The sequence below is a fragment of the Mauremys mutica genome, chromosome 4 (assembly GCF_020497125.1).
Source record: "Mauremys mutica isolate MM-2020 ecotype Southern chromosome 4, ASM2049712v1, whole genome shotgun sequence".
Lineage (NCBI taxonomy): Eukaryota > Metazoa > Chordata > Testudines > Geoemydidae > Mauremys > Mauremys mutica.
Window position 1 is genome coordinate 14,189,561 of NC_059075.1, and position 22,267 is coordinate 14,211,827.

Sequence of the window (22,267 nt, forward strand, 5' to 3'; positions counted from 1 at the left end):
GTTGTGCCTTATTTTTTTGTCTGAATTTGTCTAGTTTCAGCTTCCAATCATTGGATCTCATTATGCCTTTTTCTGCTAGATAAAAAGCTGTTGGTAATCAGAAATCTGCTCCGCACGTAGATATTGTAGACTGCAATCAAGTCACCTCTTAACCTTTTCTAGGATAAACTACATAGAATGAGCTCCTAAGCCTGTAGCTATACTGCCTGTTTTCCAGACCTCAAATCATTCTTGTAACTCTTTTCTGAACCCTTTCCAATTTTTGAGCAACCCTTTTGAAGTGTGGGCACCAGCACTGGACACACTATCCAGTTATGGTCTCATGGCTGTATGCAGAGGGCCCAAGTGATATTTGATATTCCTGAGTTCGTACCTCCAATGAGTGCAATAGCCCTTTTAGCTACTTCCAGGCAGTGGGAGCTCATGTTCAGTTGGTTAGCTACTGTTTTGTTTTCTACTTTTGTATGATGCTAATTTGCTAACCTAAGGACTCACAGGGAAAAACTAGATGTTGGATTTAAATTGTGAGTGGATCTCCTAACTGTGCCTTTAATATTAGCAGAGGTACTGTTTGAACAGTGAGAACCTTGCACAAGCAAAATGCATAAACTGAACATCTACCCCCAGATTTGCATGAATGACTGCCCAGTTAGGGAGCCCAAATGCAGGTGCATGTACCAAAACATATGCACCTGCAAGTAATGGTGCAGTTTTAGTAGCCTATTGTAAATGTGGCTTCATGTCTTATGATAAATTATATTGTGGCCCTTTATTAATTTTTAAAACTCCGTTTTCAAACAACCTCTGCACATACTTCGTTCAGGTTCTGCTTTCTCTCAGATGTGTGTCTGGAATGATGCAATAGAAGGGCAGGATGGTGGAGTGGCGAGGGTGCTTCCCTGGAGTTCAGGAGACCTATGTTCAGTTCCTTGTTCTGCCACAAGTGTCCTGTGTAACCCTGCGCAGATCACTTAATCTCCTTGCGCTTTGTTCTTCATCTGTAAAATAGGGATAATGGTTCTTCCCTCCCTCACAGAATTAGCATATTAAAGATTGTGAGGTGCTCAGAAATGGGGGCTATAGATGTACACTATGTAGATGCTAGCCATCAGAGCTGGTGTTTTGAAGGGTAGGAATTTAACTCTTGCTGCAGTCTTCCTATACCAAACATGCTGATGATAGGATATTGACAGACAAGTACTAGATGATATTTTTAAGACAGTTTCTGCTTGTGAGGGTGCAGTCTTGTATGACCATGCATGTGTGTGTTTCCTCCAGTATCTCTGGTGCATAAGTCTGTTAATTTATATCAGACTGTTTTCCTTTACTTTAAAAGACATAATATTGCTTTTCTGTATTTGTCCAATCACAGCTTCTCAGACTGTCCACTTCAAAATCCAGCTTCATGCTGGGGATCCCTTTTGCTTACCTAATTCCATAAATATCAACACATGCTGCATATACTCTCCCTATTAGGAAGGTTGAGATTTGATTGATTGCTTTATTCCAGGTCAGGCACATTGAATGTAACCTTGGGAGCAGGGAACAGTTCCTATGAAACTGCACAGTTAACAGACAAATGTTTCATAACTTGGTGCTCCGCTGCTGGCTTTCCTGGTGTAATAAAAATATATTAGGTTCCAGGGATGTTGACCAATGTGTTCTGGAAATGGATGATTGATTCACACAGCTGAGAATCAGGATTATAACATGTTTTGCTAGAGGAGTCGTGTTTGACAGATTAGTTCATGTAAGGATTATGCTATAGATAGAGCTGTTGACAGAATGAATTTTTTTTATTTTTCATCAGCAAGAATAACACAAAGCAGGGCTAATTAAAAGTAGTTTCCTGATGCCTTCTGAATATGCTTCTTGCTTGAAGTCCTTCACATCCTGTAAAGTTACACCTAGCAGTTTTCTTTGCTGCAGTGTTCATTTTAGAGTTTCCATCCATTCTTCCCCATGGCTGAAGGACATCCTGAAATCCCACAGTGAAGTTAGAGCTGTGCCATTGCTTCTAGTGATTTCACAAGCATCCTTCTGACACATGGTGCAACTCCACACGTTGAGCAGAGGCATGAAGGGCATCCTGCAATGCACAGAAAACCCTCCCAGTTGGGCTACCCTGGAGATAAAAGTGAAAGGTGAAGGCACATTATAGATATTTTGTGGGGAGAGAGGTTTACATTGTGACCTGTGCTAAATACAATTCTAAATTGGAATAAACTCTTTGTAATGGGAGCCCAGATTTGATGAGTGATATGAAAGAGGTTATTCATGTGTGTGTGTACCAGTGTTGGTTTGGTGAGTTTTATAAAATAACTTCCCAAATCAAGTAAAAGAGAACAAATCCCATTGTTTCGATACCTCTTGTTGTGTTGGTCTGCCCCGGTTGTGGCTTTCTATCTATGGCCTGTTTTAAGCAGGTTAGATGATAATGGACTCTTCTGGCCTTAAAATCTGTGAATTCTTTGTTCTGCTGGTTCATTATTCTTAGAGGTAGGATGAACTGGAATTTCACATCTGAAGTCTCTAGTAAATTAAAGGGCTGGGGGCATTGCAGATGTAGCAAGATTGCCGTGATACAGGGGGTAGCAATCATAGAACTACTAATCTCGCAAGATTTTGACTATTTGGATCCAGTGTCTGAGGAGAAACTAGTGATTTCAGGATTGAATTTCAATCTAAACCCTAGCCTTGGGTTGGACTCAAACCTCAACTCTGATTCCCATCCTAAATGTAATCCAAATCTGAACACTTACTCCTTGACCTTTCCATTCTTCATGCTTGTTGGGGGGCAGGGATAGCTCAGTGGTTTGAGCATTGGTCTGCTAAACTGAGGGTTGTGAGTTCAATCCTTGAGGGGGGCCACTGAGGGATCTGGGGCAAAAATCTGTCTGGGGATGGGTCCTGCTTTGAGCAGGGGGTTGGACTAGATGACCTTCTGAGGTCCCTTCCAACTCTGATACTCTGTGATAAATTCTATATATGCAATGATTAAAGGTGAGCTGAAATGCCTAACTACTATCAAGAGCAGATGGTGCCCAGGCAGCTACCTCAGTGCCCTGAGTGATGGAGTTTCCATCTGCTGCTGTAGGAGAAATCTGAATTCAAATTTTGACAGGTATGTAAAAAAATAGTTTCAGTTGTTTAATTTAAAATACATTTGGTTATACATTTTAAAATTATACATGAACTCTGTTCATGCTTTGGGACTGTGGACAGTGGAGGCTTTTTCAGCCACACAAACCCGTTCCAAATGACCTTTAAAATAAATAATTTATTCTGAAGGTTGGATCTGGCTTTCTGTGTGGGGTTAAATATAGATGGTTATTTTAATGTTGACTATGTAATACGTGATGACCTCGGTATTTATTTTAAATGCATTTCAACATGCTGTGTCTCTATATGCCAGTGGGTATTTATAAAAATGTATGGAATGTCAGTGAGTATTAAAATGATCTTTTTCAAAGTAAAAAGCCAGGGCACTTTTGTGTTTTTTTGTTTGTTTGTTTTGTTTTAGGGTAACAAAATACCTATACAAAAGACAAAGGTGCATTTCTTAAATTAAAGTAAATGTGCTGGTGTTGCTGGTTCCAGTTCAGCAGTGACTTGTGCCTATTTTTTCAGGGTGGAGGACTTTTTCCAGTATCATAGGGTCTGATTCTCATTTAGATCAAGATTCCTTGATGCTGCCAGACTGGTATAAAGGAGTCTTAGTGTAAATAAGAATTGGGCTGTAATTCAGTGGACAAATTCACTAGACAAGGAATATCAAATAAAGCTCCCAGTAACCTCTAGTCCAGGTGCCTTTTCTCAGGGCTGGCTTTATTTTCAAATGAGGTTCCAAAAGAAGAGCCAGTTAATTCTAAGTACCAGACATTAACCACCACGGCTTTCCCAGGACACACCCTTCTCTTTTCTTCCTGGCTACTGAGGAAAGACTCATACTGGGGCATCACTGACCCTGGGTCTCTTTTCTCTGTGGCTGCCTCAGTGGCAGGAAGTCATGTATCTGGTTTCCTGTAGGTCATATGCTTGTGCCTAGTGATGTGCCCTGCTATTTCAACTCCCAGTTATAAAGAGTCCATGGGCTGAAACACTGGGATGTGCATACATGCCCCACCCATCATGCCCTGTTACACAGGCCTTTAGCATTCTGAATTAATTTATCAAGAAACCCTCAAGTGTCAGCAATATTCACTCCTGGTTTTGGTAGTGTCTTCACTCCAAACACTGCTCATCACCCTGAACACTCACGCCCCTGGGCTGTGTGTTCCTGTAAAGAGAGCAAATGCTAGTCAAGGTGGTATTATTCTCCGAAACATATGTTGTGGTTATTAAGAAAAGATTTGGATTGATAGAAGGAGAAACTGGGATATTTTAGGCTGCCCAAAGGAAGTTGCTGTAACAGCAGGACATCCTATGGACTAACACAATGAAACTTGGACTTAGTCACATACATAATGTGTGTTCTTGCTCTGTGTAGGAATAGGGTGGTGTCCCTTTAAGAAGTTTGTGAGCTTTCTAATGGTGCTCACCAGGCTCTGTTTTAGAAACCTGATATAAATTAATACACAAGGTGCAGGGCAATGGGATGTCTGGCCCACTGTTTATTGTCATTGGAGTTCTTCTTCTTAAGACAGTGACTGTCTTTCTCCAGAAATAAACCTACTTCCCAGGCTCAGCAGGCAGTTTCAATAGATTCTCACTCCTGCAGCTGTGTCCTTCTCCATAAAGATGGGAAAGTCCACCAAAAAAGAATAAGTAGAGTAACCAAGTTTATCCCAAGATAAATGCATGTGAGTTTGGAGACTGCTTCAGGGATGCGTAAGTGACAATGAAGTGGCTCAAATTACCTTCATTACAATCTTTTTTTGAGACGGGGGGCGGGGGTGAGCGGGATGGCCCATAATCTGATAATGAAATGTAATCTCCAGCTTCATTCCCTTTACCTGACAGCCAGTGATCAAAGATGTCAGCCACCCTTCCACCCCCACAATAACAACAACTGCCATTTTTCTTCAGAAACCAGAAAACAAAACAAAAAAAAGAGAGAGACACCCACTGGTTTAAGACTACTGCTATCGGTTGCATAGCTCTGGTGATTTACAGCACACAGGGCTTATTGTCTGCAAGTGCCAAGACAGGGTCTTCTATTTAATTTGAAATACTTTCACTCCTACAATTGATTTACTGCCCGGGAGCAAGGTAGTCTTTTTATTTTGGTTTTGTCCATGACAGAACGGTTCCACATAATCCTCAACTCTGGCTGCAGTATGAGATGACTGAGATGAAAGAGACTGCATTTTCCTTTATCCCTCCTGAGCATTTCTTCAGGGAGATGATCATGCTAGTCGATTGCCAGCCACATCCATTTCGCTGGCACCTCCAGCATTTTATGTGGTGTCTGAAATCGCAGCAGGCACTCCACGCCTGCTAATGGCTTTGTTAGTCGTCCAGATCAATTGGTTATTTATGGCAGGCATGTCTCAAAACTGTTGGGTCAAGTTTTCCTACCCTTACTTATTTTGTTCACAAGAACACATAAATCTTCTCCTGCCACTTGCAGCTTAAACCTTCTGAGTGTGAAGCCAGTGAGTTAAAGTTTCCAGCGAGAGCAGCTAACCATATTTTAAAAATTTGCTCTCCTGACTGCCAAGAACTTGGACGTTTCATTTGAGTCATGAATCAAGTTAGTTTATGCTGTAAGATTTATAGGTGTTAAGCTCTCTCTTTTGGTGTCCGTTAGCTCCACAGCCTGAACTCATAAACAAGAAAATTGAGATCTCTCCATTGCTCTTATGTTGTCCTATTTAATGCTCTCTCCTGAAAACTCATGACAACATCTTAGTCAAGCACCCTCCATTCAGATGCAACAAGGAGGTAACATTCCATCAATTAAAGAGTCTAATTCTGCAAATCTGAAACAAATAGGCTTATTCATCTGAGTAAAACTACTCACATGAGTAATGATTTCCTGATGGGACCACTTATTCTACAGACTAGACTCTCCCTGCTTCAGTGACTTGGGGATATGGGGTTTGTAGACCCTAACGCCATATGACTTAAAGTTTGGCAGAGGGGAAATATTTAAGGAAATAAACCCTTCTTTATTATGAATGAAGTATTGATAAAGCAGCACCCAATTCTTCAAGTTATGTTCACAGCATACACAGAGAAGTTAAATAAAAACATTAAATGCTCTTGCTGGAAGGTGGCAACCTAACACTACTTATTCTTAGAATCCGGAACAATAATATACCATAACCAAAACCAGAGACATAATGCAGGCTGCTTCATAAAACAAAGAGGCACAACTGACCCAATTTTACAATAGGCTGGCTGGTTGCAGTCTGACTCCTGCTACATCAGAGGTTTCACTCCAGAGCCTGCAAGCATGACCCGGAAACCCCCCACATTTAAAGTGACAGCTTGCAATTCCAATACAGTCCTCAATGTACCACTCTCCTAAATTGAGGAACTCTGGCTTCTTACAATAATGAAGTAGAGAGTAAATGCCCTTCTAAAGAGTAACTGCCTAGCTGGACAAGGCCTGAAATGTAACCAAATGTAAAAAATAAACTTTAAAATTCACCTGGATCATAAATAAAACCTCTCAGCCCATCAAACTACAGCTAGCCCCACACAGCTCCAGCTGGATGACTCATCGCTAGCAACTTGCAAGGCCCTATCTCCAATAGCGATCATGCCCATAGATCTAGTTCTACCAATTCTGCCCATTAACTTCATTTTTGTGTCCTTTCACAGGCTGACATACAAATGATTGGAACTGCCAATCAGTGACGTTCAAACTGCAAAGCAAATCTGCCTGTGAATCTATTCCCAGGAATTAGCATTTGTTTCTTTTTCCTGCAGAAATTACTGCAGATACATTGGGCCCCTACCTAAGTAAGCAGCTATTACATGCTTATTGCCATGGTATCCGGATGCCTGGCATATATAGGTATATATGCAGCACCTTTTCATCCCAGGATCTCCAATCATTTTACAAATCTTAATGAAGTAGGCCTCAGAAACACCCTCAGCAGGCAGATATTATACCCACTTTACATATGGCTCAGCGCAGGCCTCTAAATTCTGGATTCCTGCCTACTCAGGGAAATACCTAGGGGGTCTAGGCGTACACACACACACACACACACCCATCTGAAAAGCGGGGTCAATTCCTGGACGTGGCACATAACCCGAAGGGCCAGGCTGTGCACTGTGACTGAGGACTAGCGATCTTCTCCTTGCATTAGAAAAGCAGACCACTCTTTAGCCACCACTGCAACGTTTGGCTCATCAGTAGCTCCTACAGCCAGCATGCTTCCCTGCCCCCAGAGAATAATGGGTGGTGGTGGCTCTGTAATCCACCAGGCTTGCCCTGACCCCAGCCTCCGTGTGGGCAAGCAGAGCAGTCATGATAAGTGTGCAGTCCCCTTCGGCGGGGTCCCCCAAGGCTGCCGTCCCCCCTTTTTACAGTGCAACCCTTGGTCAGTGGCCTCTGTAGCCATTCTCCATAGATGCAGAGGAGGGGGCAGGATTTGGCTCTTGGGATTATTTTTAAACCTGTTGTTGAAAGTCACCAGGCTTAATGCAAGTCCCAGTGAAGTCTATGGAGTGCTTCTCATTGATAGATTTCAGTGGGCTCTGGATCAGGCTCATGCACTAGAAATCACACAGGGCTATCCTCTTCCTAGCAGTGGGAAAATACATCTCACGATGGCAGGAGGACTATTTCATAGCTAGGATATCTCAACCACACATATAAAGAGGCAATGGTTTTAAGGTACGTCTGTGTACGTTTGTCTATACACCATTGGAGAAAGCTTAGAGAATATAATTTCTAATGTATATTCATTTGTGTTCATATATATTTAAACGAATTTATACATGAAATAGGAAATATTTAACCCTTGAATGAGCTCTAAAACAATTGTACAAACAGAAAAGTGGATTTTTAAAAAAAACTTCATTTGTGGTATTCATGTAGAAGACTTGAGGGGTATTTCCAAGGGTGACCATTATTTGCTACATGGTAACACGTTATTATTTGCACTTTCTTTTAGATTGTGTTTATAAAAAAGAAGCAAGACGCTTGAAGATGTAGTGGTGGAGAGGTGAATATTTGACTGGGGTAGTGATATGATTGTGCAGGGAACAGCACTGTGTGTGGCTGAAGTGTTTAAAATGACTTTCATCAGTTCGATTAAATACTTATGACATGAGTCAGCCATACGGGCTTCATTAAGCCAATGAACTTGGAGGAGCCTCCTCTTCTGCTTAAAAAACCCATCTGGAATTACAGATTACTTTAAAGAAATAGGATGAATGTAGTTCAGTGTGACAGAAGCTAAGTCCTCCTTTCAGAATTTTACTCCCCCAGGAGAAGGGAAGTCTGGATGCATGAAACCAGTTTCCTTGTATCCTTCCTTATGTGCTTTGGGCGAAAAGCTTCTCTTTCCAGCCACTCCTGGGTAAAGAGTCAAAGCCTGACATGACATTGACCATGAGACTTCAAATGTAGCCTGCCAGGATGTGACACACAATTTTCTGGTTGGAGGATATAAAGTAACTTTAAAAAACTAGCAGCAAGCTCTCACACCAGGGGGAAGTGTACCTTTAAACCAGAGTAAGGAAAAGCTTTAATTAACTTTAACCAGCCTTCCAAGATCTTTATTAGTTGCCCTTTTGTCAAATTAAATTCACACTGTGGAAGGCAGCTAAGTACTGCAACTTGATGTCATGTGCTAAGTGCCAGAGTAGGTTTTAATTGGCTGTTTAAATGAGAAAAGGATTCCCGCTGTGAAACGCACACAGAGTGAGAGAGCAGTTTGGGATGGAGCACTTATGTTTTCAGCATATGCTAAAATAACAAAATAATTGTAACACTGTGGGATTAGGATGGTAGATTTTCTTACAGTAGTTGCAAAATTTAATAGCCCCAAGTCTCACTCAATACCCGCTGAAGTTTCTATTCTTCACCTAGTCAATCAACTGAAGAAAAATCCATGTTTTATCTTTTTTCTACATGCATACTCAGTTATAGTAGAGATTCTGGGGTTTAGCTACAATTGAAAATTATTTCAGATTAAAATAGGATGTGAATTTAAAGTTCAATAGCAATTCCTGAATAACTGTGTGTGTGGACACTCTTATTCTGGAATATTAATGCATTGTTCCAGTTTAATTTAAATGGATTACACTAAACTAGAATCAGGCTAATTCCACAATAAGGAACACAGAAGGATGTTCACACAAGGAATTATTCAGAAAGAATTATTCTGGAATGGATATTTTGGAATAACTGCACATATACACAAGCGCTGAGTGAGGTCAGCACAGTGTGTTAATAAAGCTGGCCAGAGTTTTGTAAATATTTTTTGCATTGGTCACAGCTCAGACTCATAGATCGTGAATTAGTTGCAGATGTCAACATCAGTATCGAAAGCAGTAAAGGTCATAAGAAGATGAACGGGTCAACCTGTCCTTCAGAAGAATTTTGTACTTAAAAATACATTATGGAGACAGACATTGGTGACTCCCTAGTTAAGATTACAGTCATTTTTTGCAGTTAAAGTGGAGATTTTTTTCTTTTAAAATCAGACTGTGAACCTCTTACTCACATGGGTGAGTGGCTACTTAATTCCATTGGCTCCAATAGAACTACTTGCACGAGTAAATGCTCTGGCACTTTCTTAGGGGGAAAAAAAACAACACTTGTCCTAATCAAAATTTCATCACTTACTCCTAGCACACAGATTGAATATGGGGGAAGTTACAAGTAATTTCTTGTAAGAGTTCGGGAGTTTGAAGGCATTGTAAAGTACTCCTTTCACACTTTAGGGCCAGTGTCTGAAATGCACAGAAGTTGTGGGCAACATTGGATCTTGGGTAGTGCTGAAACCCAGTGAACTTAAACATTTGTTCTATTTTAATACTTGAAACTTTTGGGGGATGGCTTTAACATGTGATTTGAAAAACTAAGTAGAGAATTGTTGTTAAAATCTAGTTCTAAGATGTTTGGGCCCATCCTGGCTGGTTGGTCAACTGCGTTAAAAACCAAAATAGGTGGAAGAGCATTAAATCAACATAGGTGGAAGAGCACAAGTCTGGCCTCTTCCTTCTCTGTGTCCTCCCTGCACTCTTCTCCACTGTCCACTCCTCTTCATTGCCTTCCCCCTTTCCGTCCCTTAGATCCTTACTCCACTCATTCTTTACGCCTTCTCTTCCTTCCAGCTCCATCTCGTCTCTTTTCCTTTACTTCCTATCCCATCTCTTCTCCGTCCTCTTACTTCTTTCCCTTGTCTTACTCCTTTGGCGTCTCTGTCTCTCTTTCCTGCACAAAAATATGCTCTGTGGATGGGTGCACCACCCACTTCCCCCATTAAGCTGGCACTTTGGGAAAATCTGTCTCCTACTGACAACTAACAGCTGATTTTATATGCCACTAGGGTATAGATTTCCTAAAGTACCATTCATTGCGGAGGTGAAGAAGCTTCCGGCCACTAGCACTAACCTTCATTCCAGCATTAAAGATAATGGATACAATGTAAAATCAATGGAGAATATGTAACTTTATCCCCTTCATAGGTTCACATTGCATTACAACAATCCTTCAGATACATAAAAATGATATACAGCTAGCCTTCGCAGAAAAAGAACACAGGATACAGATCCTGGGCCGATGTATACCATAAATACCAAATACCTGCTGTTTCTTGTGGAATTTTGTTTGTGATTATTTTCAGTAATTTGCGAGGGTGTAAAATAAATCGCTGATTTCCGTGTATTACAGAGCTCCTTTAAGTGAGTCCAGAAATGCTGCTTGAGTTTCCAGTCCCAGCCAGATGCCACATCTGTCAGAAATGCTGCTTTTTTATATTATATCACCAGAGGAAATTATTGCCGCTATTATCTGCCCTCTGGTCAGAAGCGTATTCTACACCTTGGCTAATGCGCCGTGTGGTACAGCCACCTGCACTTTCTCAAGGAGTTCGTCTAATTACCGGGTAGATGAGTCAGCCTGCATTTCCTATGGGCTGTCTTCAGACATACAAAGTTATTAATGCCGATTAGCTGAAAAAGTCCAGGTCTTTACCAAGACATTTCCTGGCTAATATTAGACACACCTTTCGTACTTGAAGGTGTGATGGCTGATAAGAACCAGTAGTAGCAGAGCAAGGATACAACAGTGCTGGATGTGGTAAGGGACAGACTTTTTCAGAATCTTTTTAGTCCTTTAAATTCATTCTGACAGACAGACTTGCTTTTATTTAAAAAAAAAAAATTTGATGGCACAGCCTGGGATCTGTAAGTCCCCTAGTAACAGGTGAGAAATGGCCATTGCTGTGAGTTTGACTCTTGTATTGGTAGATAGCAGATTTCAGAGGAAGGGGTGATCTGCCTCGTGAATTTTCCTTGTCCTATTTCAACAGAAAGAGAGACATCCCCACAGGAGACTTGTAAATTCCCAAGAGATTTGGTCATAAGAATTGTTTTGCTCTCCTTGTGAGAAAATTTCAAAGGAAACGTACAGATCTAACTAGAATCAAACGGATGACTTCAGGAAGTTGTGTTTAAAAAATGACGGCATGGTATGGCTCCTATTATTCGCAGGCATCCTTATGCAACTCAAGCAGTGACATCAGTCTAGACCTCCAACTGTCGCAGGTGAGGCAAGGTGGTCCAGTGAGTTCTTGCAGTGACATGCAGCATGACCTTTGGTGAGTGACTTTACTTCTCTTTGCTCCTGTTTCCCATCCGACCCTTTGTTTGTCTTATCTGTTTAGATTGTAAGCTCTTACTATGCGTGTATATTCATCACAGCACAATGAGGATCCAGTCTCAGGTGGGTTTGCTAAGTGCTTCTGTCCTCCATGGTCTTGCCAATGCACATTAATCCATCTCCAAAACCATTGGTATTCCAGTGCTGGGCATCTTTTTTCTGCCGGTAACACACTCTGCTATTCCAAGCTGCTCTGCTCTTGAATGGAGATGCTAATCAAGTCAAAGCGGTGGTAAAATGATAAATATGGGATGTGGACAAATGTCTCAGTGGACGAGGAATGAGACTATCCATCACTTTCAGCCACAGCGAAGTTTCATCCTAATGCACAGAGGTGAAAGATTAGTCTTGAACTAGACCATCACTGACATTAGCGCAGTAAAGCTAAACTTGCTGGAGGAGCATTGTGCTTTGGAACACATCAGCGAAGATTTTCCTGAAGGCTCACATCAACCACATGGGTCTGAGCATCCCTGAACTTTGCCTTCAGATCAGAAATCCATCTCTCACTTTGGATCCCTGTGTGAAATCCGTGGCTCTCCTTATCTATAATATGTTGAATCAAGAACTTAGATTTCAACCTGCAACCCCCTTCAAGTTTGGATCCAGATCTATATGTGCTGCGTTGCACATGTTTATTTTCAACTTGATCTGATTACCTTCTGCCGAGTGTGTAAAGGTGGAGTGGTGATGATGATGAGGGCTGGATTATCTCAAGACTGGACTAGTGGCACTAAGGATTTTATTATTGCTGTTGATTTTACAAAAACCATAAGAACATAACATAAGAATGGCCATCCTGGGTCAGACCAATGGTCCATCTACCTCAGTTTCCTCTCTTCCAATGACGGCTGGTGCCAGATGCTTCACAGGGAATGAACAAGACAGGACAATTATTGAGTGATCCATCCCCTGTTGTCCAGTCCCATCTTCTGGCAGTCAGATTTAGGAACCCCCAGAGCATGGGATTACATCCTTGATCATCTTGGCTAATAGCTCCATAAACTTGTCTTTTTTTTTTCTTCTTTTTTTTAACCCAGTTATACTTTTGGCCTTCACAACATCCTTTGGCAACGGAGATCCACAGGTTAACTTTGTGTTGTGTGAAGTTGTGATGAGGTGTACTAGCCTTTTGAGGTCCCCTGCTGAAGGCCTTGTCCTGCCACACCTTTTCCCAGAAAGGAGCAGTGAAGGTGGGTCCTCCAGGCCTGCCTAGAAGGGCTGCAGAGAAGCAGCCAATCAGAGTGAAGGAGGCTCAGTTAAAAGGAGACATGCAGGGCCTGAGCTGATCCATTGCTGGCTGGGACCAGAAGGGCGGGGGGAAAGGATTAGAAGGCTGCAGAATTCCACTGGTAAAGAGGCCGGGAGAGACCCTGCTCAAGCAGGGGGAACAGACAGAAAACCCTGAGGTAAGGGTGAAGCGGAAGGGGCTATGTGGCATGTGGCCTAGGGCAGTGGTTCTCAAACTAGGGCTGTTGCTTGTTCAGGGAAAGCCCCTGGCGGGCCAGGCTGGTTTGTTTACCTGCTGCGTCCACAGGTTCAGCCGATCGCAGCTCCCACTGGCCACGGTTCGCCGCTCCAGGCCAATGGGGACTGCAGGAGGGGTGGCCAGCACGTCCCTTGGCCCACTCTGCTTCCTGCAGCCCCCACTGGCCTGGAGCGGTGAACCGTGGCCAGTGGGAGCCGCAATCAGCCAAACCTGCGGATGCGGCAGGTAAACAAACTGGCTTACCCTGAACAAACAGTGGCCCTCGTTTGAGAACCACTGGCCTAGGGAATAGCAGCAGCAACAGAGTTAGAGGAAGCAGCACAGGGCTGCCATTTGTAGGGTCCCTGTGTTGGAACCCAGAATAGTGCGTGGGTCTGGGTCCCCCCACTGGCAGAGTGGCCAAAGCCCTGAGAAGGCTTTTTTGTGTAGAACCATAAGTACAGGGCTGGAATTTAAAGGGCTCTAGGATGGGGCTGAATACCCTGCAGAGGGCCAACCATTTGTTGATCTTTGTTACCCCAGGAAGGGGACCGACATTGAAGGAGTAATCTGGCTAGAGAGCTGGGGCAATAAGAACTGATAAAGGCAAAAAGTTTCAAGGGAGAAAGCCTTGGGGGTACTGCTCCATACCAGGGCAGGGATGGACTTAAAGCTAGTCCAGAAGGGGCTGCAGATACCAACTAGGGCACAGTGATAGGCCTTGTTGGACTTTTGTTACCTCAGAAAGGGTTTGTTCATTCATTCACATATTCACTGTGTGTGACCTGGCCGGAGGGCTGAGCACTGAAGACCCGCCTGGTAAGGGCAACAGCCAACAAGAGGCACCAGGAGCAGAGAAGGGAAAGAGTGCAGGGTCTCACCCAGCTGACAGGAGGTGTTCGTGAGAAGTGAGCACACACATTGTTACAGAAGTAGTACTTCCTTTTGTTTTTAAACCTGCTGCCTATTTATTTCATTGGGTGACCCCTGGTTCTTGTGTTATGTGAAGGGGTAGATAACACTCATTCACCTTCTCCACACCAGTCATTATTTTATAGACCTCTAGCACAGGGGTTCTCAAACTGGGGGTCGGGACCCTCAGGGGGTCATGAGGTTATTACATGGGGGAGTCATGAGCTATCAGCCTCCACCCCAAATCCTGCTTTGCCTCCAGCATTTATAAAAATATATAAAATTTATTAAAAATATATTAAAAAGCCTTTTTAATTTATAAGGGGAGGTCACACTCAGAGGTTTGCTATGTGAAAGGGGTCACCAGTACAAAAGTTTGAGAACCACTGCTCTAGTATATCCCCCTGTAACTTTAATGCCCTCATGGCCAAGATGGAGTCTGCTCTGTAGGCAGTTCTAGCCAAGAGAAGGTGCGTGCTGGAATGCATCAGGGAAAGTCCCTTCTACCCCATGGGCACCTGCTCCAAACCTCCCAGAGTGAACGAACACACACACACACACACACACACACACACAATATAGGACGGGGAAATATTTATTTACAGAGGGATGAAAGGAGAAAGATAGGGGGGAGCAGTAAAACAGGGTTGCATTCAACTCAAGGCCCCACGGGTCCAGTGGGAGCACAGTCTGGAAGGGCAGACACCGAGAGTCCCGAGCAAAGTTCCAGTCCAGTGGTGAGTCTTCGGTTGTTTTTGGCTCCAGTAAACTTTCCCCAACTTTCCCCAACAAACTCCTTTGGTGCCCTCTCCTGCCGGTCTTGCAAAGCCACACAGAGCAACAACCTCCCAACAAGATTCTTTTCTAACTCTTAGCCGTCAGCTTTAGACTTAACTATCTTGAGTAATTTTTTATCATCTGCAAATTTTGCCACTGCACTGTTCATTCCTTTTTCCAGATCATTCAAGGATATGTTGAACAGCACTGATCCCAGTACAGATCATTGGTGGACTCCACTATTTACCTCTCTCCACTGTGAAAACTGACTGTTTATTCCTACCCTTTATTTCTTTTAACCAGCTTTCAGAGTGGTAGCTATGTTAGTCTGTATCAGCAAAAACAACAAGAAGTCCCTGTAGCATCTTATGCCCAAATAAATCTGTTAGTCTCTAAGGTGCCACAAGGATTCCTCATTGTTTTTATCTTTTAACCAGTTATTGATCCATAAGCCGACCTTCCCTCTTATCCCATGATAAGCTTATTTTACCTAAGAGACTTCAGTGAGGGACCTTGTCAAAGAACATAAGAACATAAGAACATAAGAAAGGCCGTACCGGGTCAGACCAAAGGTCCATCTAGCCCAGTATCTGTCTACCGACAGTGGCCAATGCCAGGTGCCCCTGAGGGAGTGAACCTAAAAGGCAACGATCAAGTGATCTCTCTCCTGCCATCCATCTCCATCCTCTGACGAACAGAGGCTAGGGACACCATTCTTACCCATCCTGGCTAATAGCCATTTATGGACTTAGCCACCATGAATTTATCCAGTCCCCTTTTAAACATTGTTATAGTCCTAGCCTTCACAACCTCCTCAGGTAAGGAGTTCCACAAGTTGACTGTGCGCTGTGTGAAGAAGAACTTCCTTTTATTTGTTTTAAACCTGCTGCCTATTAATTTCATTTGGTGACCCCTAGTTCTTGTATTATGGGAATAAGTAAATAACTTTTCCTTATCCACTTTCTCAACATCACTCATGATTTTATATACCTCTATCATGTCCCCCCTTAGTCTTCTCTTTTCCAAACTGAAGAGTCCTAGCCTCTTTAATCTTTCCTCATATGGGACCCTCTCTAAACCCCTAATCATTTTAGTTGCTCTTTTCTGAACCTTTTCTAGTGCTAGAATATCTTTTTTGAGGTGAGGAGACCACATCTGTACACAGTATTCGAGATGTGGGCGTACCATGGATTTATATAAGGGCAATAATATATTCTCAGTCCTATTTTCTATCCCCTTTTTAATGATTCCTAACATCCTGTTTGCTTTTTTGACCGCCTCTGCACACTGCGTGGACATCTTCAGAGAACTATCCACGATAACTCCAAGATAACTCCAAAGGCTTTCTGAGATTCCAGCTACACTATATCCACTGGATCACCCTTGTCCACATGCTTGTTGACCCCCACAAAGAATTCTGATAGATTGGTGAGACATGATTTCCCTTTACGAAAGCTGTGTTGACTCTTTACCCCAATGTATCGTGTTCATCTATGTGTCTGATAATTCTGTTTTTTATTATAATTTCAATCAACTTGCCTGGTACTGAAGTTAGGCTTGCCAGCCTGTAATTGCCAGGATCATCTCTGGAACCTATTATTAAAAAATCAGCATCATATTAGCTGTCTGCCAGTCATCTGGTACAAAGGCTGATTTAAATGATAAGTTAAATATCAGTTTGTAGTTCTGCAATTTCATGTGTGTTCCTTCAGAACACTTGGGTGAATACCATCTGATCCTGGTGATTTATTACTGTTTGTTTATCAGTTTGTTCCAAGGCCACCTCTATTGACACCTCACTCTGTCTGGGGCATTTCCTCAAATTTGTCACCTAAAAAGAACAGCTCTGGTGTGGGAATCGCCCTCACATCCTCTGCAGTGAAGGCGGTTGCAAAGAATTCAATCAGCTTCTCTGCAATGGCCTTGCCTTCTTGACTGCTCTTTTAGCACCTCGATCATTTAGTGTTCCCATTGATTGTTTGGCAGGCTTCCTGCTTCTGATGTGCTTAACAAAATTTTTGACGTTAGGTTTTGTGTCCTTTGCTAGCTGCTCTTCACATTCTTTTTGTCCTGCCTAATTATACTTTTACACTTGACTTCTTGGAGTTTATGCCCCTTTCTGTTTTTCTCAGTAGGATTTGACTTCCAATTTTTAAAAGATGTCTTTTTTGTCTCTAACTGCCTCTTTTACTGTGTTGTTTAGCCACCGTGGCTTTTTTTTTTTTGGTCCTTTTGCTGTTTTTTTGTTGAATTGGGGGTATATATTGAGTTTAAGCCTCTAAAAAGTTTCCATGCAGCTTGCAGGCATTTCACTCTTGTGATTTTTCCTTTTAATTTCCATTTAACTAGCTTCTTCATGCTTGTGTAGTTCCTCTTTTTGAAGTTAAATGCTACTGTGATGGGTTTCTTTGGTATTTTCTTCCCTACAAGAATGTTAAATTTAATTCCTAGCAGTTCAACTGTATTCACCTCTTGGATCAGATCCTGTGAACTACTTAGGACTAAATCAAAAATCACCTTTCCTTTTGTGGGTTCCAGGACTAGCTGCTCCAAGAAGCAGTCATTAATGGTATCTAGCAAGTTTACTTGGAAAGCGCACAGATAATACAGAGATGCGCATCAATATAAAACCCATAGATAGATAATGTAAGTAGGGTGACCAGACAGCAAGTGTGAAAAATCGGGACAGGGGGTCAGGGGTAATAGCTTCTATATAAGAAAAAGCCTCAAATATTGGGACTGTCCCTATAAAATTGGGACATCTGGTTACCTTAAATGTTAGGGAAATGGGTGAAAGGATTGTGAAGGGGAAAGTACCCTAACACAGAAGTAGAAGGGGAATATAGAATGCCTCCAAAATAGCTCATGTGGTTTACGTGATTATGCTTGCTTCTATATATAACATACTAAAGTCCTGGTAACCAAAACTGGAAGCAAGAGGAACTGTAATTAAATAATAAAACATTTGCAAAACAAACCTCCTAGTTATAGAAGCTTTGCTGCTTCCTCTTTTGATTTATTCGGGTTTTGTGAGCCCCAAACTAGCAATTGTACTTGATGGATTTTCCTTCTCCATTAACTTTACTGGGCTCACGAGCCTGCCAAACTTGGAGAACTTCATAGACATCAAGAATAAAAAAGCTTCCTCACCAGTTGGATTTTCCATTGCTTTCTCAGCTGTATTGCTAATGGTGTTTTAATTTCTTCTGTAACGGTGCATATTACATTAGTGTGCGATGGGATAGGGTTATTGGCAAGTAGCAGAGTATTTCTTTTGGAATTTGGAGAAAACTGGTATTAGGTGAAAATATAGGGGCCTGATTCTCCCCTCAGTTGCACCAGAGTCAGTCAGGGGTACAAATAATACCTAACTCTTGTATACCCCCTTTCTTCAGTAGATCTCAAAGCATTTTACAAAGGGAGGTTGGTATCATTGACATTATCCCTATTTTACACATGAGGAAACTGAGGCACAGAGAAGGGAAGTGATTTTCCCAGGTCACCCAGCAGGTCAGTGGCAGAGCTGGGAATAGAACACAGGTGTCCTGAGTTTGAGTCCTGTGCTCTATCCTCTAGGCCATTATACCAGTACAACCTGGTGTAATAGAATCATGCTGATTAAAAATCCCATGGCACAGGATGCTACAGTTTTATGTTCTTCATCCCATCCCTAATGGAAACCATGCCAGCAGGAAGCCATGCTTCCTTTCTTTCCAGCTTTTCCTATCCAATGGTTGCCCTCACCGATCCTTTTATCACAGTAATAATATCAGACACTTCTCCAAAGTGCTTTCACGGACAGTAACTTATGTTCTCCACATCCCTGGGAAGTGGATAAATATTATCCCCACTTTGCAGGTGTGAAAACTGAGGCAGTGAATTTTGGTGATTTGCTCAAGATGTTGAGGGCAAGTGCAGGTAACATTGTTATACTGCAGTGATCACAGTGAATCAGTGTAAGTTATTCCACTTCTCAGTAGAGAGTGTAGATCAGAAATACTAATCTTTAGGTGGACAAATATGGGCTCATAATTGATTATTATGTCACGGGTAAGAAACTAGCTGCCATCTAAACTTTGAACCAGTTTCAAAATGTTTCCGTGTACTTGTGTATACTGTACTTGGATTGAGTTTATTATGAAAACCATACCTTGAGTCACACACAAGAATCTGTGAGGAAAAACTACCTGGAACAAAGCTTTTAATTTTGGTGACTGCTCCTCCATCCTAACCTGTACCTGTCATGTCTCATTTGCAGATGGAATGGAAAGTCTGAGATGGCCTGGCCATGAGCCGCCTCCCGGGAACCTTGGCATGAGTTCATTTTCCCATTCCCAAGCAGCATCTAGAGGCCTGCTCTGTTTTTTGGATTGGAGAAGAGCTAGATATTTCCTGCTGGGTCACTTCTAACCATTGGAACTCGGCTGGACCAGGTTTATGAAGTGAAACAGTGTAAAGAAAATCAGGCAGAAAGGAGGAAAAGCCACCAATGAGAAAACGTCGTTAGGGAATAGGGGAAAAGGGGGAGTAGGGATTTCTTCAGTGAGCTGCTGTCATTTTGAAGAATTTTGCTCGAACCAAACCAAGAAGCTGTCAGTGATGTGTGGTTCAGGTCATAGAAGTTCACAATGGATCATTGCAAGCAGATTAAAATGACATTTATGATGTTAAAGGCACATTCCCCGATTCACATTTCCAGGGGAAAATGTTCTGCCTAAGGCAAATGTTATGTTGTGGTGGGGTGGCTATTTGCATTGTTATCAGAAATGTCAAGGAGTTGGGTGGTAGAAATATTTGCAATTAAACATTAAGCCAGGGTTGGATGGCTTTTTAAAAAAACTAATGCAAAAATAGAATCAATTTTATTGCAACATATGATTTCTCAGATTTATTGCACAAAAGTATACCACTCCAGTGAAAATGAGCCAATTTTCAAATTAGAGGGGTTGCCTATAGATCAAAAGGGGGCTTTTAAATATGAAATTTTGCATTGTCAACATTTCACATGTCTCTGATGCAAAAATAACTGTATTATTTTTGCATCAGAGACATGCAAAAATTTTGGGTTTTCCTGATAGGAAAACCCAAAATTTAAAGAGCACAGAGTCATCCACAATGAAATGGCCAAAACAAAAAATGGTGTGAAAATCCATGGAAAGTTTTTCACCAGTTTCACACACCTCTGATGTTGGAGAATTTTTTGTCGTTAAAGTGTGAAAGTGAAGGAAGTCTAATGACACAATGAGTGAGTGTGGAATTTCATTCAGATATTCCTCAGAACTGGGATCCCTGCCTCAATTTCCAGGCCTCCATTCATTCCCTCTGAACTGCCAGTCCTTGTAGCAATTGTAGCTGTGTAAATATGAAGGATATTTTGTTCTGTCTTCTGTGCATTACACATTTAAATGTAAAGAATCTCCCTGTCTGCCTGGGAGTCATTTCAAAATGCCTTCCACCCAACTCAAAGGGTGGAAAATTTGATAGGAGGGAGACATACTACTCTGCTGTCTGCTTCCCATTAGCCAGCCAGAGGGAGAGGAGAGCTAATTGGCTCCTTGCTCCTCCCCATTTACTAATTTAAGCCCTTGCCAGGATTTTTTTGCCACTGACATCCAGTGCAGATCAAAGGCCAAAAGGGCCAGTTCCCAGAAGTGAAAGATCTGGGATTTTGCTGATGGAGCTTGGGCCTCTGAGAAACGGGGTGAATTGAAGTCTTTGCAGACTGAGGTCCCTTTTTTTGTCACCCTCATGGGGGAGAGGGAATTATAGATTATATAGTGGGAGCCTGGACCCTGCCCTGGGCCCATTTATATGTCTGGTAGAAGGGAGACAGAGCAGAGTGCCCTTCCACAGTATTGAGTTAATAAAATGCAGCCTGCCTCTTAAATCCATCCCTGTGTCTGTGCTCTTTTTCCTGCATGTCCTGATCAATGGCTGTTAGAGAGCTCACTGTGTTAGCCTCCCTCTCAGAGAGTCTGTAACATGAAGCCAGGGAGAGGCAGGACTAGGTGGCTGATACATGGTGGTGTGCACTGGAAGACAGCCTAAGAGAGGCTCATTAGCTCCAATTCAGAGTTACAGGAAATATCCAGGATCCTTTGATACACTATTTCACACCGTTATTACTTTATATTCTACTTTTTCTTGTTTTCAACTTATTTCAAACGACCATAAAAGCTCCACAGGCTTCTTACATGAAATCCTTTCAACCTGGAGCCAGGCTGACTCTCAGGAGCAACAGTCAGGACAAATATTTCTCTCTCTGTTCAGGCTGGTTTTGAAGGGGCTATAATGAAGTGGTATATGGCAAGCCACTACAGAAGTCAGTAGAGTACTGGCTCCCACTACCTGCCGTGTTTTTATGGGGTCCCATGTTCCTTGCCAGAAATTAAAATATCAAAGTGCACAGGTTGTGATGTACTGAAGTTTGACTGTGGCCTGCAGGGATAAGAGACGGAAAAGGCTTTCAAGATGACGACTCCATGGGAAACCCAGACTCCACCCAAAATGCAGAGGAGATTATTATCATAGAGTTTTAGGCCAGACAGGACCATTAGATTGTCTAGTCTGACCTCCTGTATAACACAGGCCATTAAATTTCACCCAGTTACCCCTGTACTGAACCCAATAACTTGTGTTTGGCTAAAGCATTTCTTCCAGAAAGGCATCAAGTCTTGATTTGAAGACTCCCAGGGATGGAAAATCCACCACTTTTCTTGGTAGTTTGTTGTTGTTTTGTCCTGCGATAATCATATCAGACCATGAAGTTAGAGAACAAATTTGGCAAAAGAACAGGGTCCTTTGTAAGAGCTTAATCCAACAGGTCCAAACTGAAAAGCTTCACTTTCCTTATGGTTTTACATTCAAAAGCATGGGCAGGTGTTAAAGTCTGCTCCCGACACTACTTGCAGAGAGGATATACCTTGGGTCCCATATCTACTGATATTCATTCCAGCAGTGTGTCCCATCTGCAATCTCGTGATAATGGATGTTATTTTCCAAGATGCTTTGATATCAATTAGAGGATCTCTTTTTGACCATTTATTTCAGCTATTATTTTCTTTGCTAGGGCATCAATATCCTCAACTGAAATTCCAACCTGAATTTCCAATCTTCCAGTTTTGGCCAGGTCATCAGCTACCTCACTCCCATATAGTCCAATGTGGTATGGAATCCATTGAAAAGCCAATTTATTGCCTTATTTTGGGATCCTCCAAGCCGCCTCCTGAATTACATTGCTGATAGTGTTCTGGTTTTTTGAAAAGGAACTGAGGATCACTGCCTATGAGTCAAGAAACACCACAACATCCACATCT

General features: G+C 42.3%; 1 protein-coding gene across 1 annotated transcript in view; it reads left to right on the forward strand.

Moving 5' to 3' along the window:
- SLC38A6 (solute carrier family 38 member 6) overlaps positions 1–19,372 on the forward strand; it is a 103,626-nt gene extending 84,254 nt beyond the window's left edge. The window contains exon 12 of the mRNA XM_045014734.1: positions 19,210–19,372. Coding sequence (XP_044870669.1) covers positions 19,210–19,243 — 34 coding nt within the window. The 3' untranslated portion in view covers positions 19,244–19,372. The remainder of the gene's footprint in view (positions 1–19,209) is intronic.
- Positions 19,373–22,267: the final 2,895 nt, after the last annotated feature.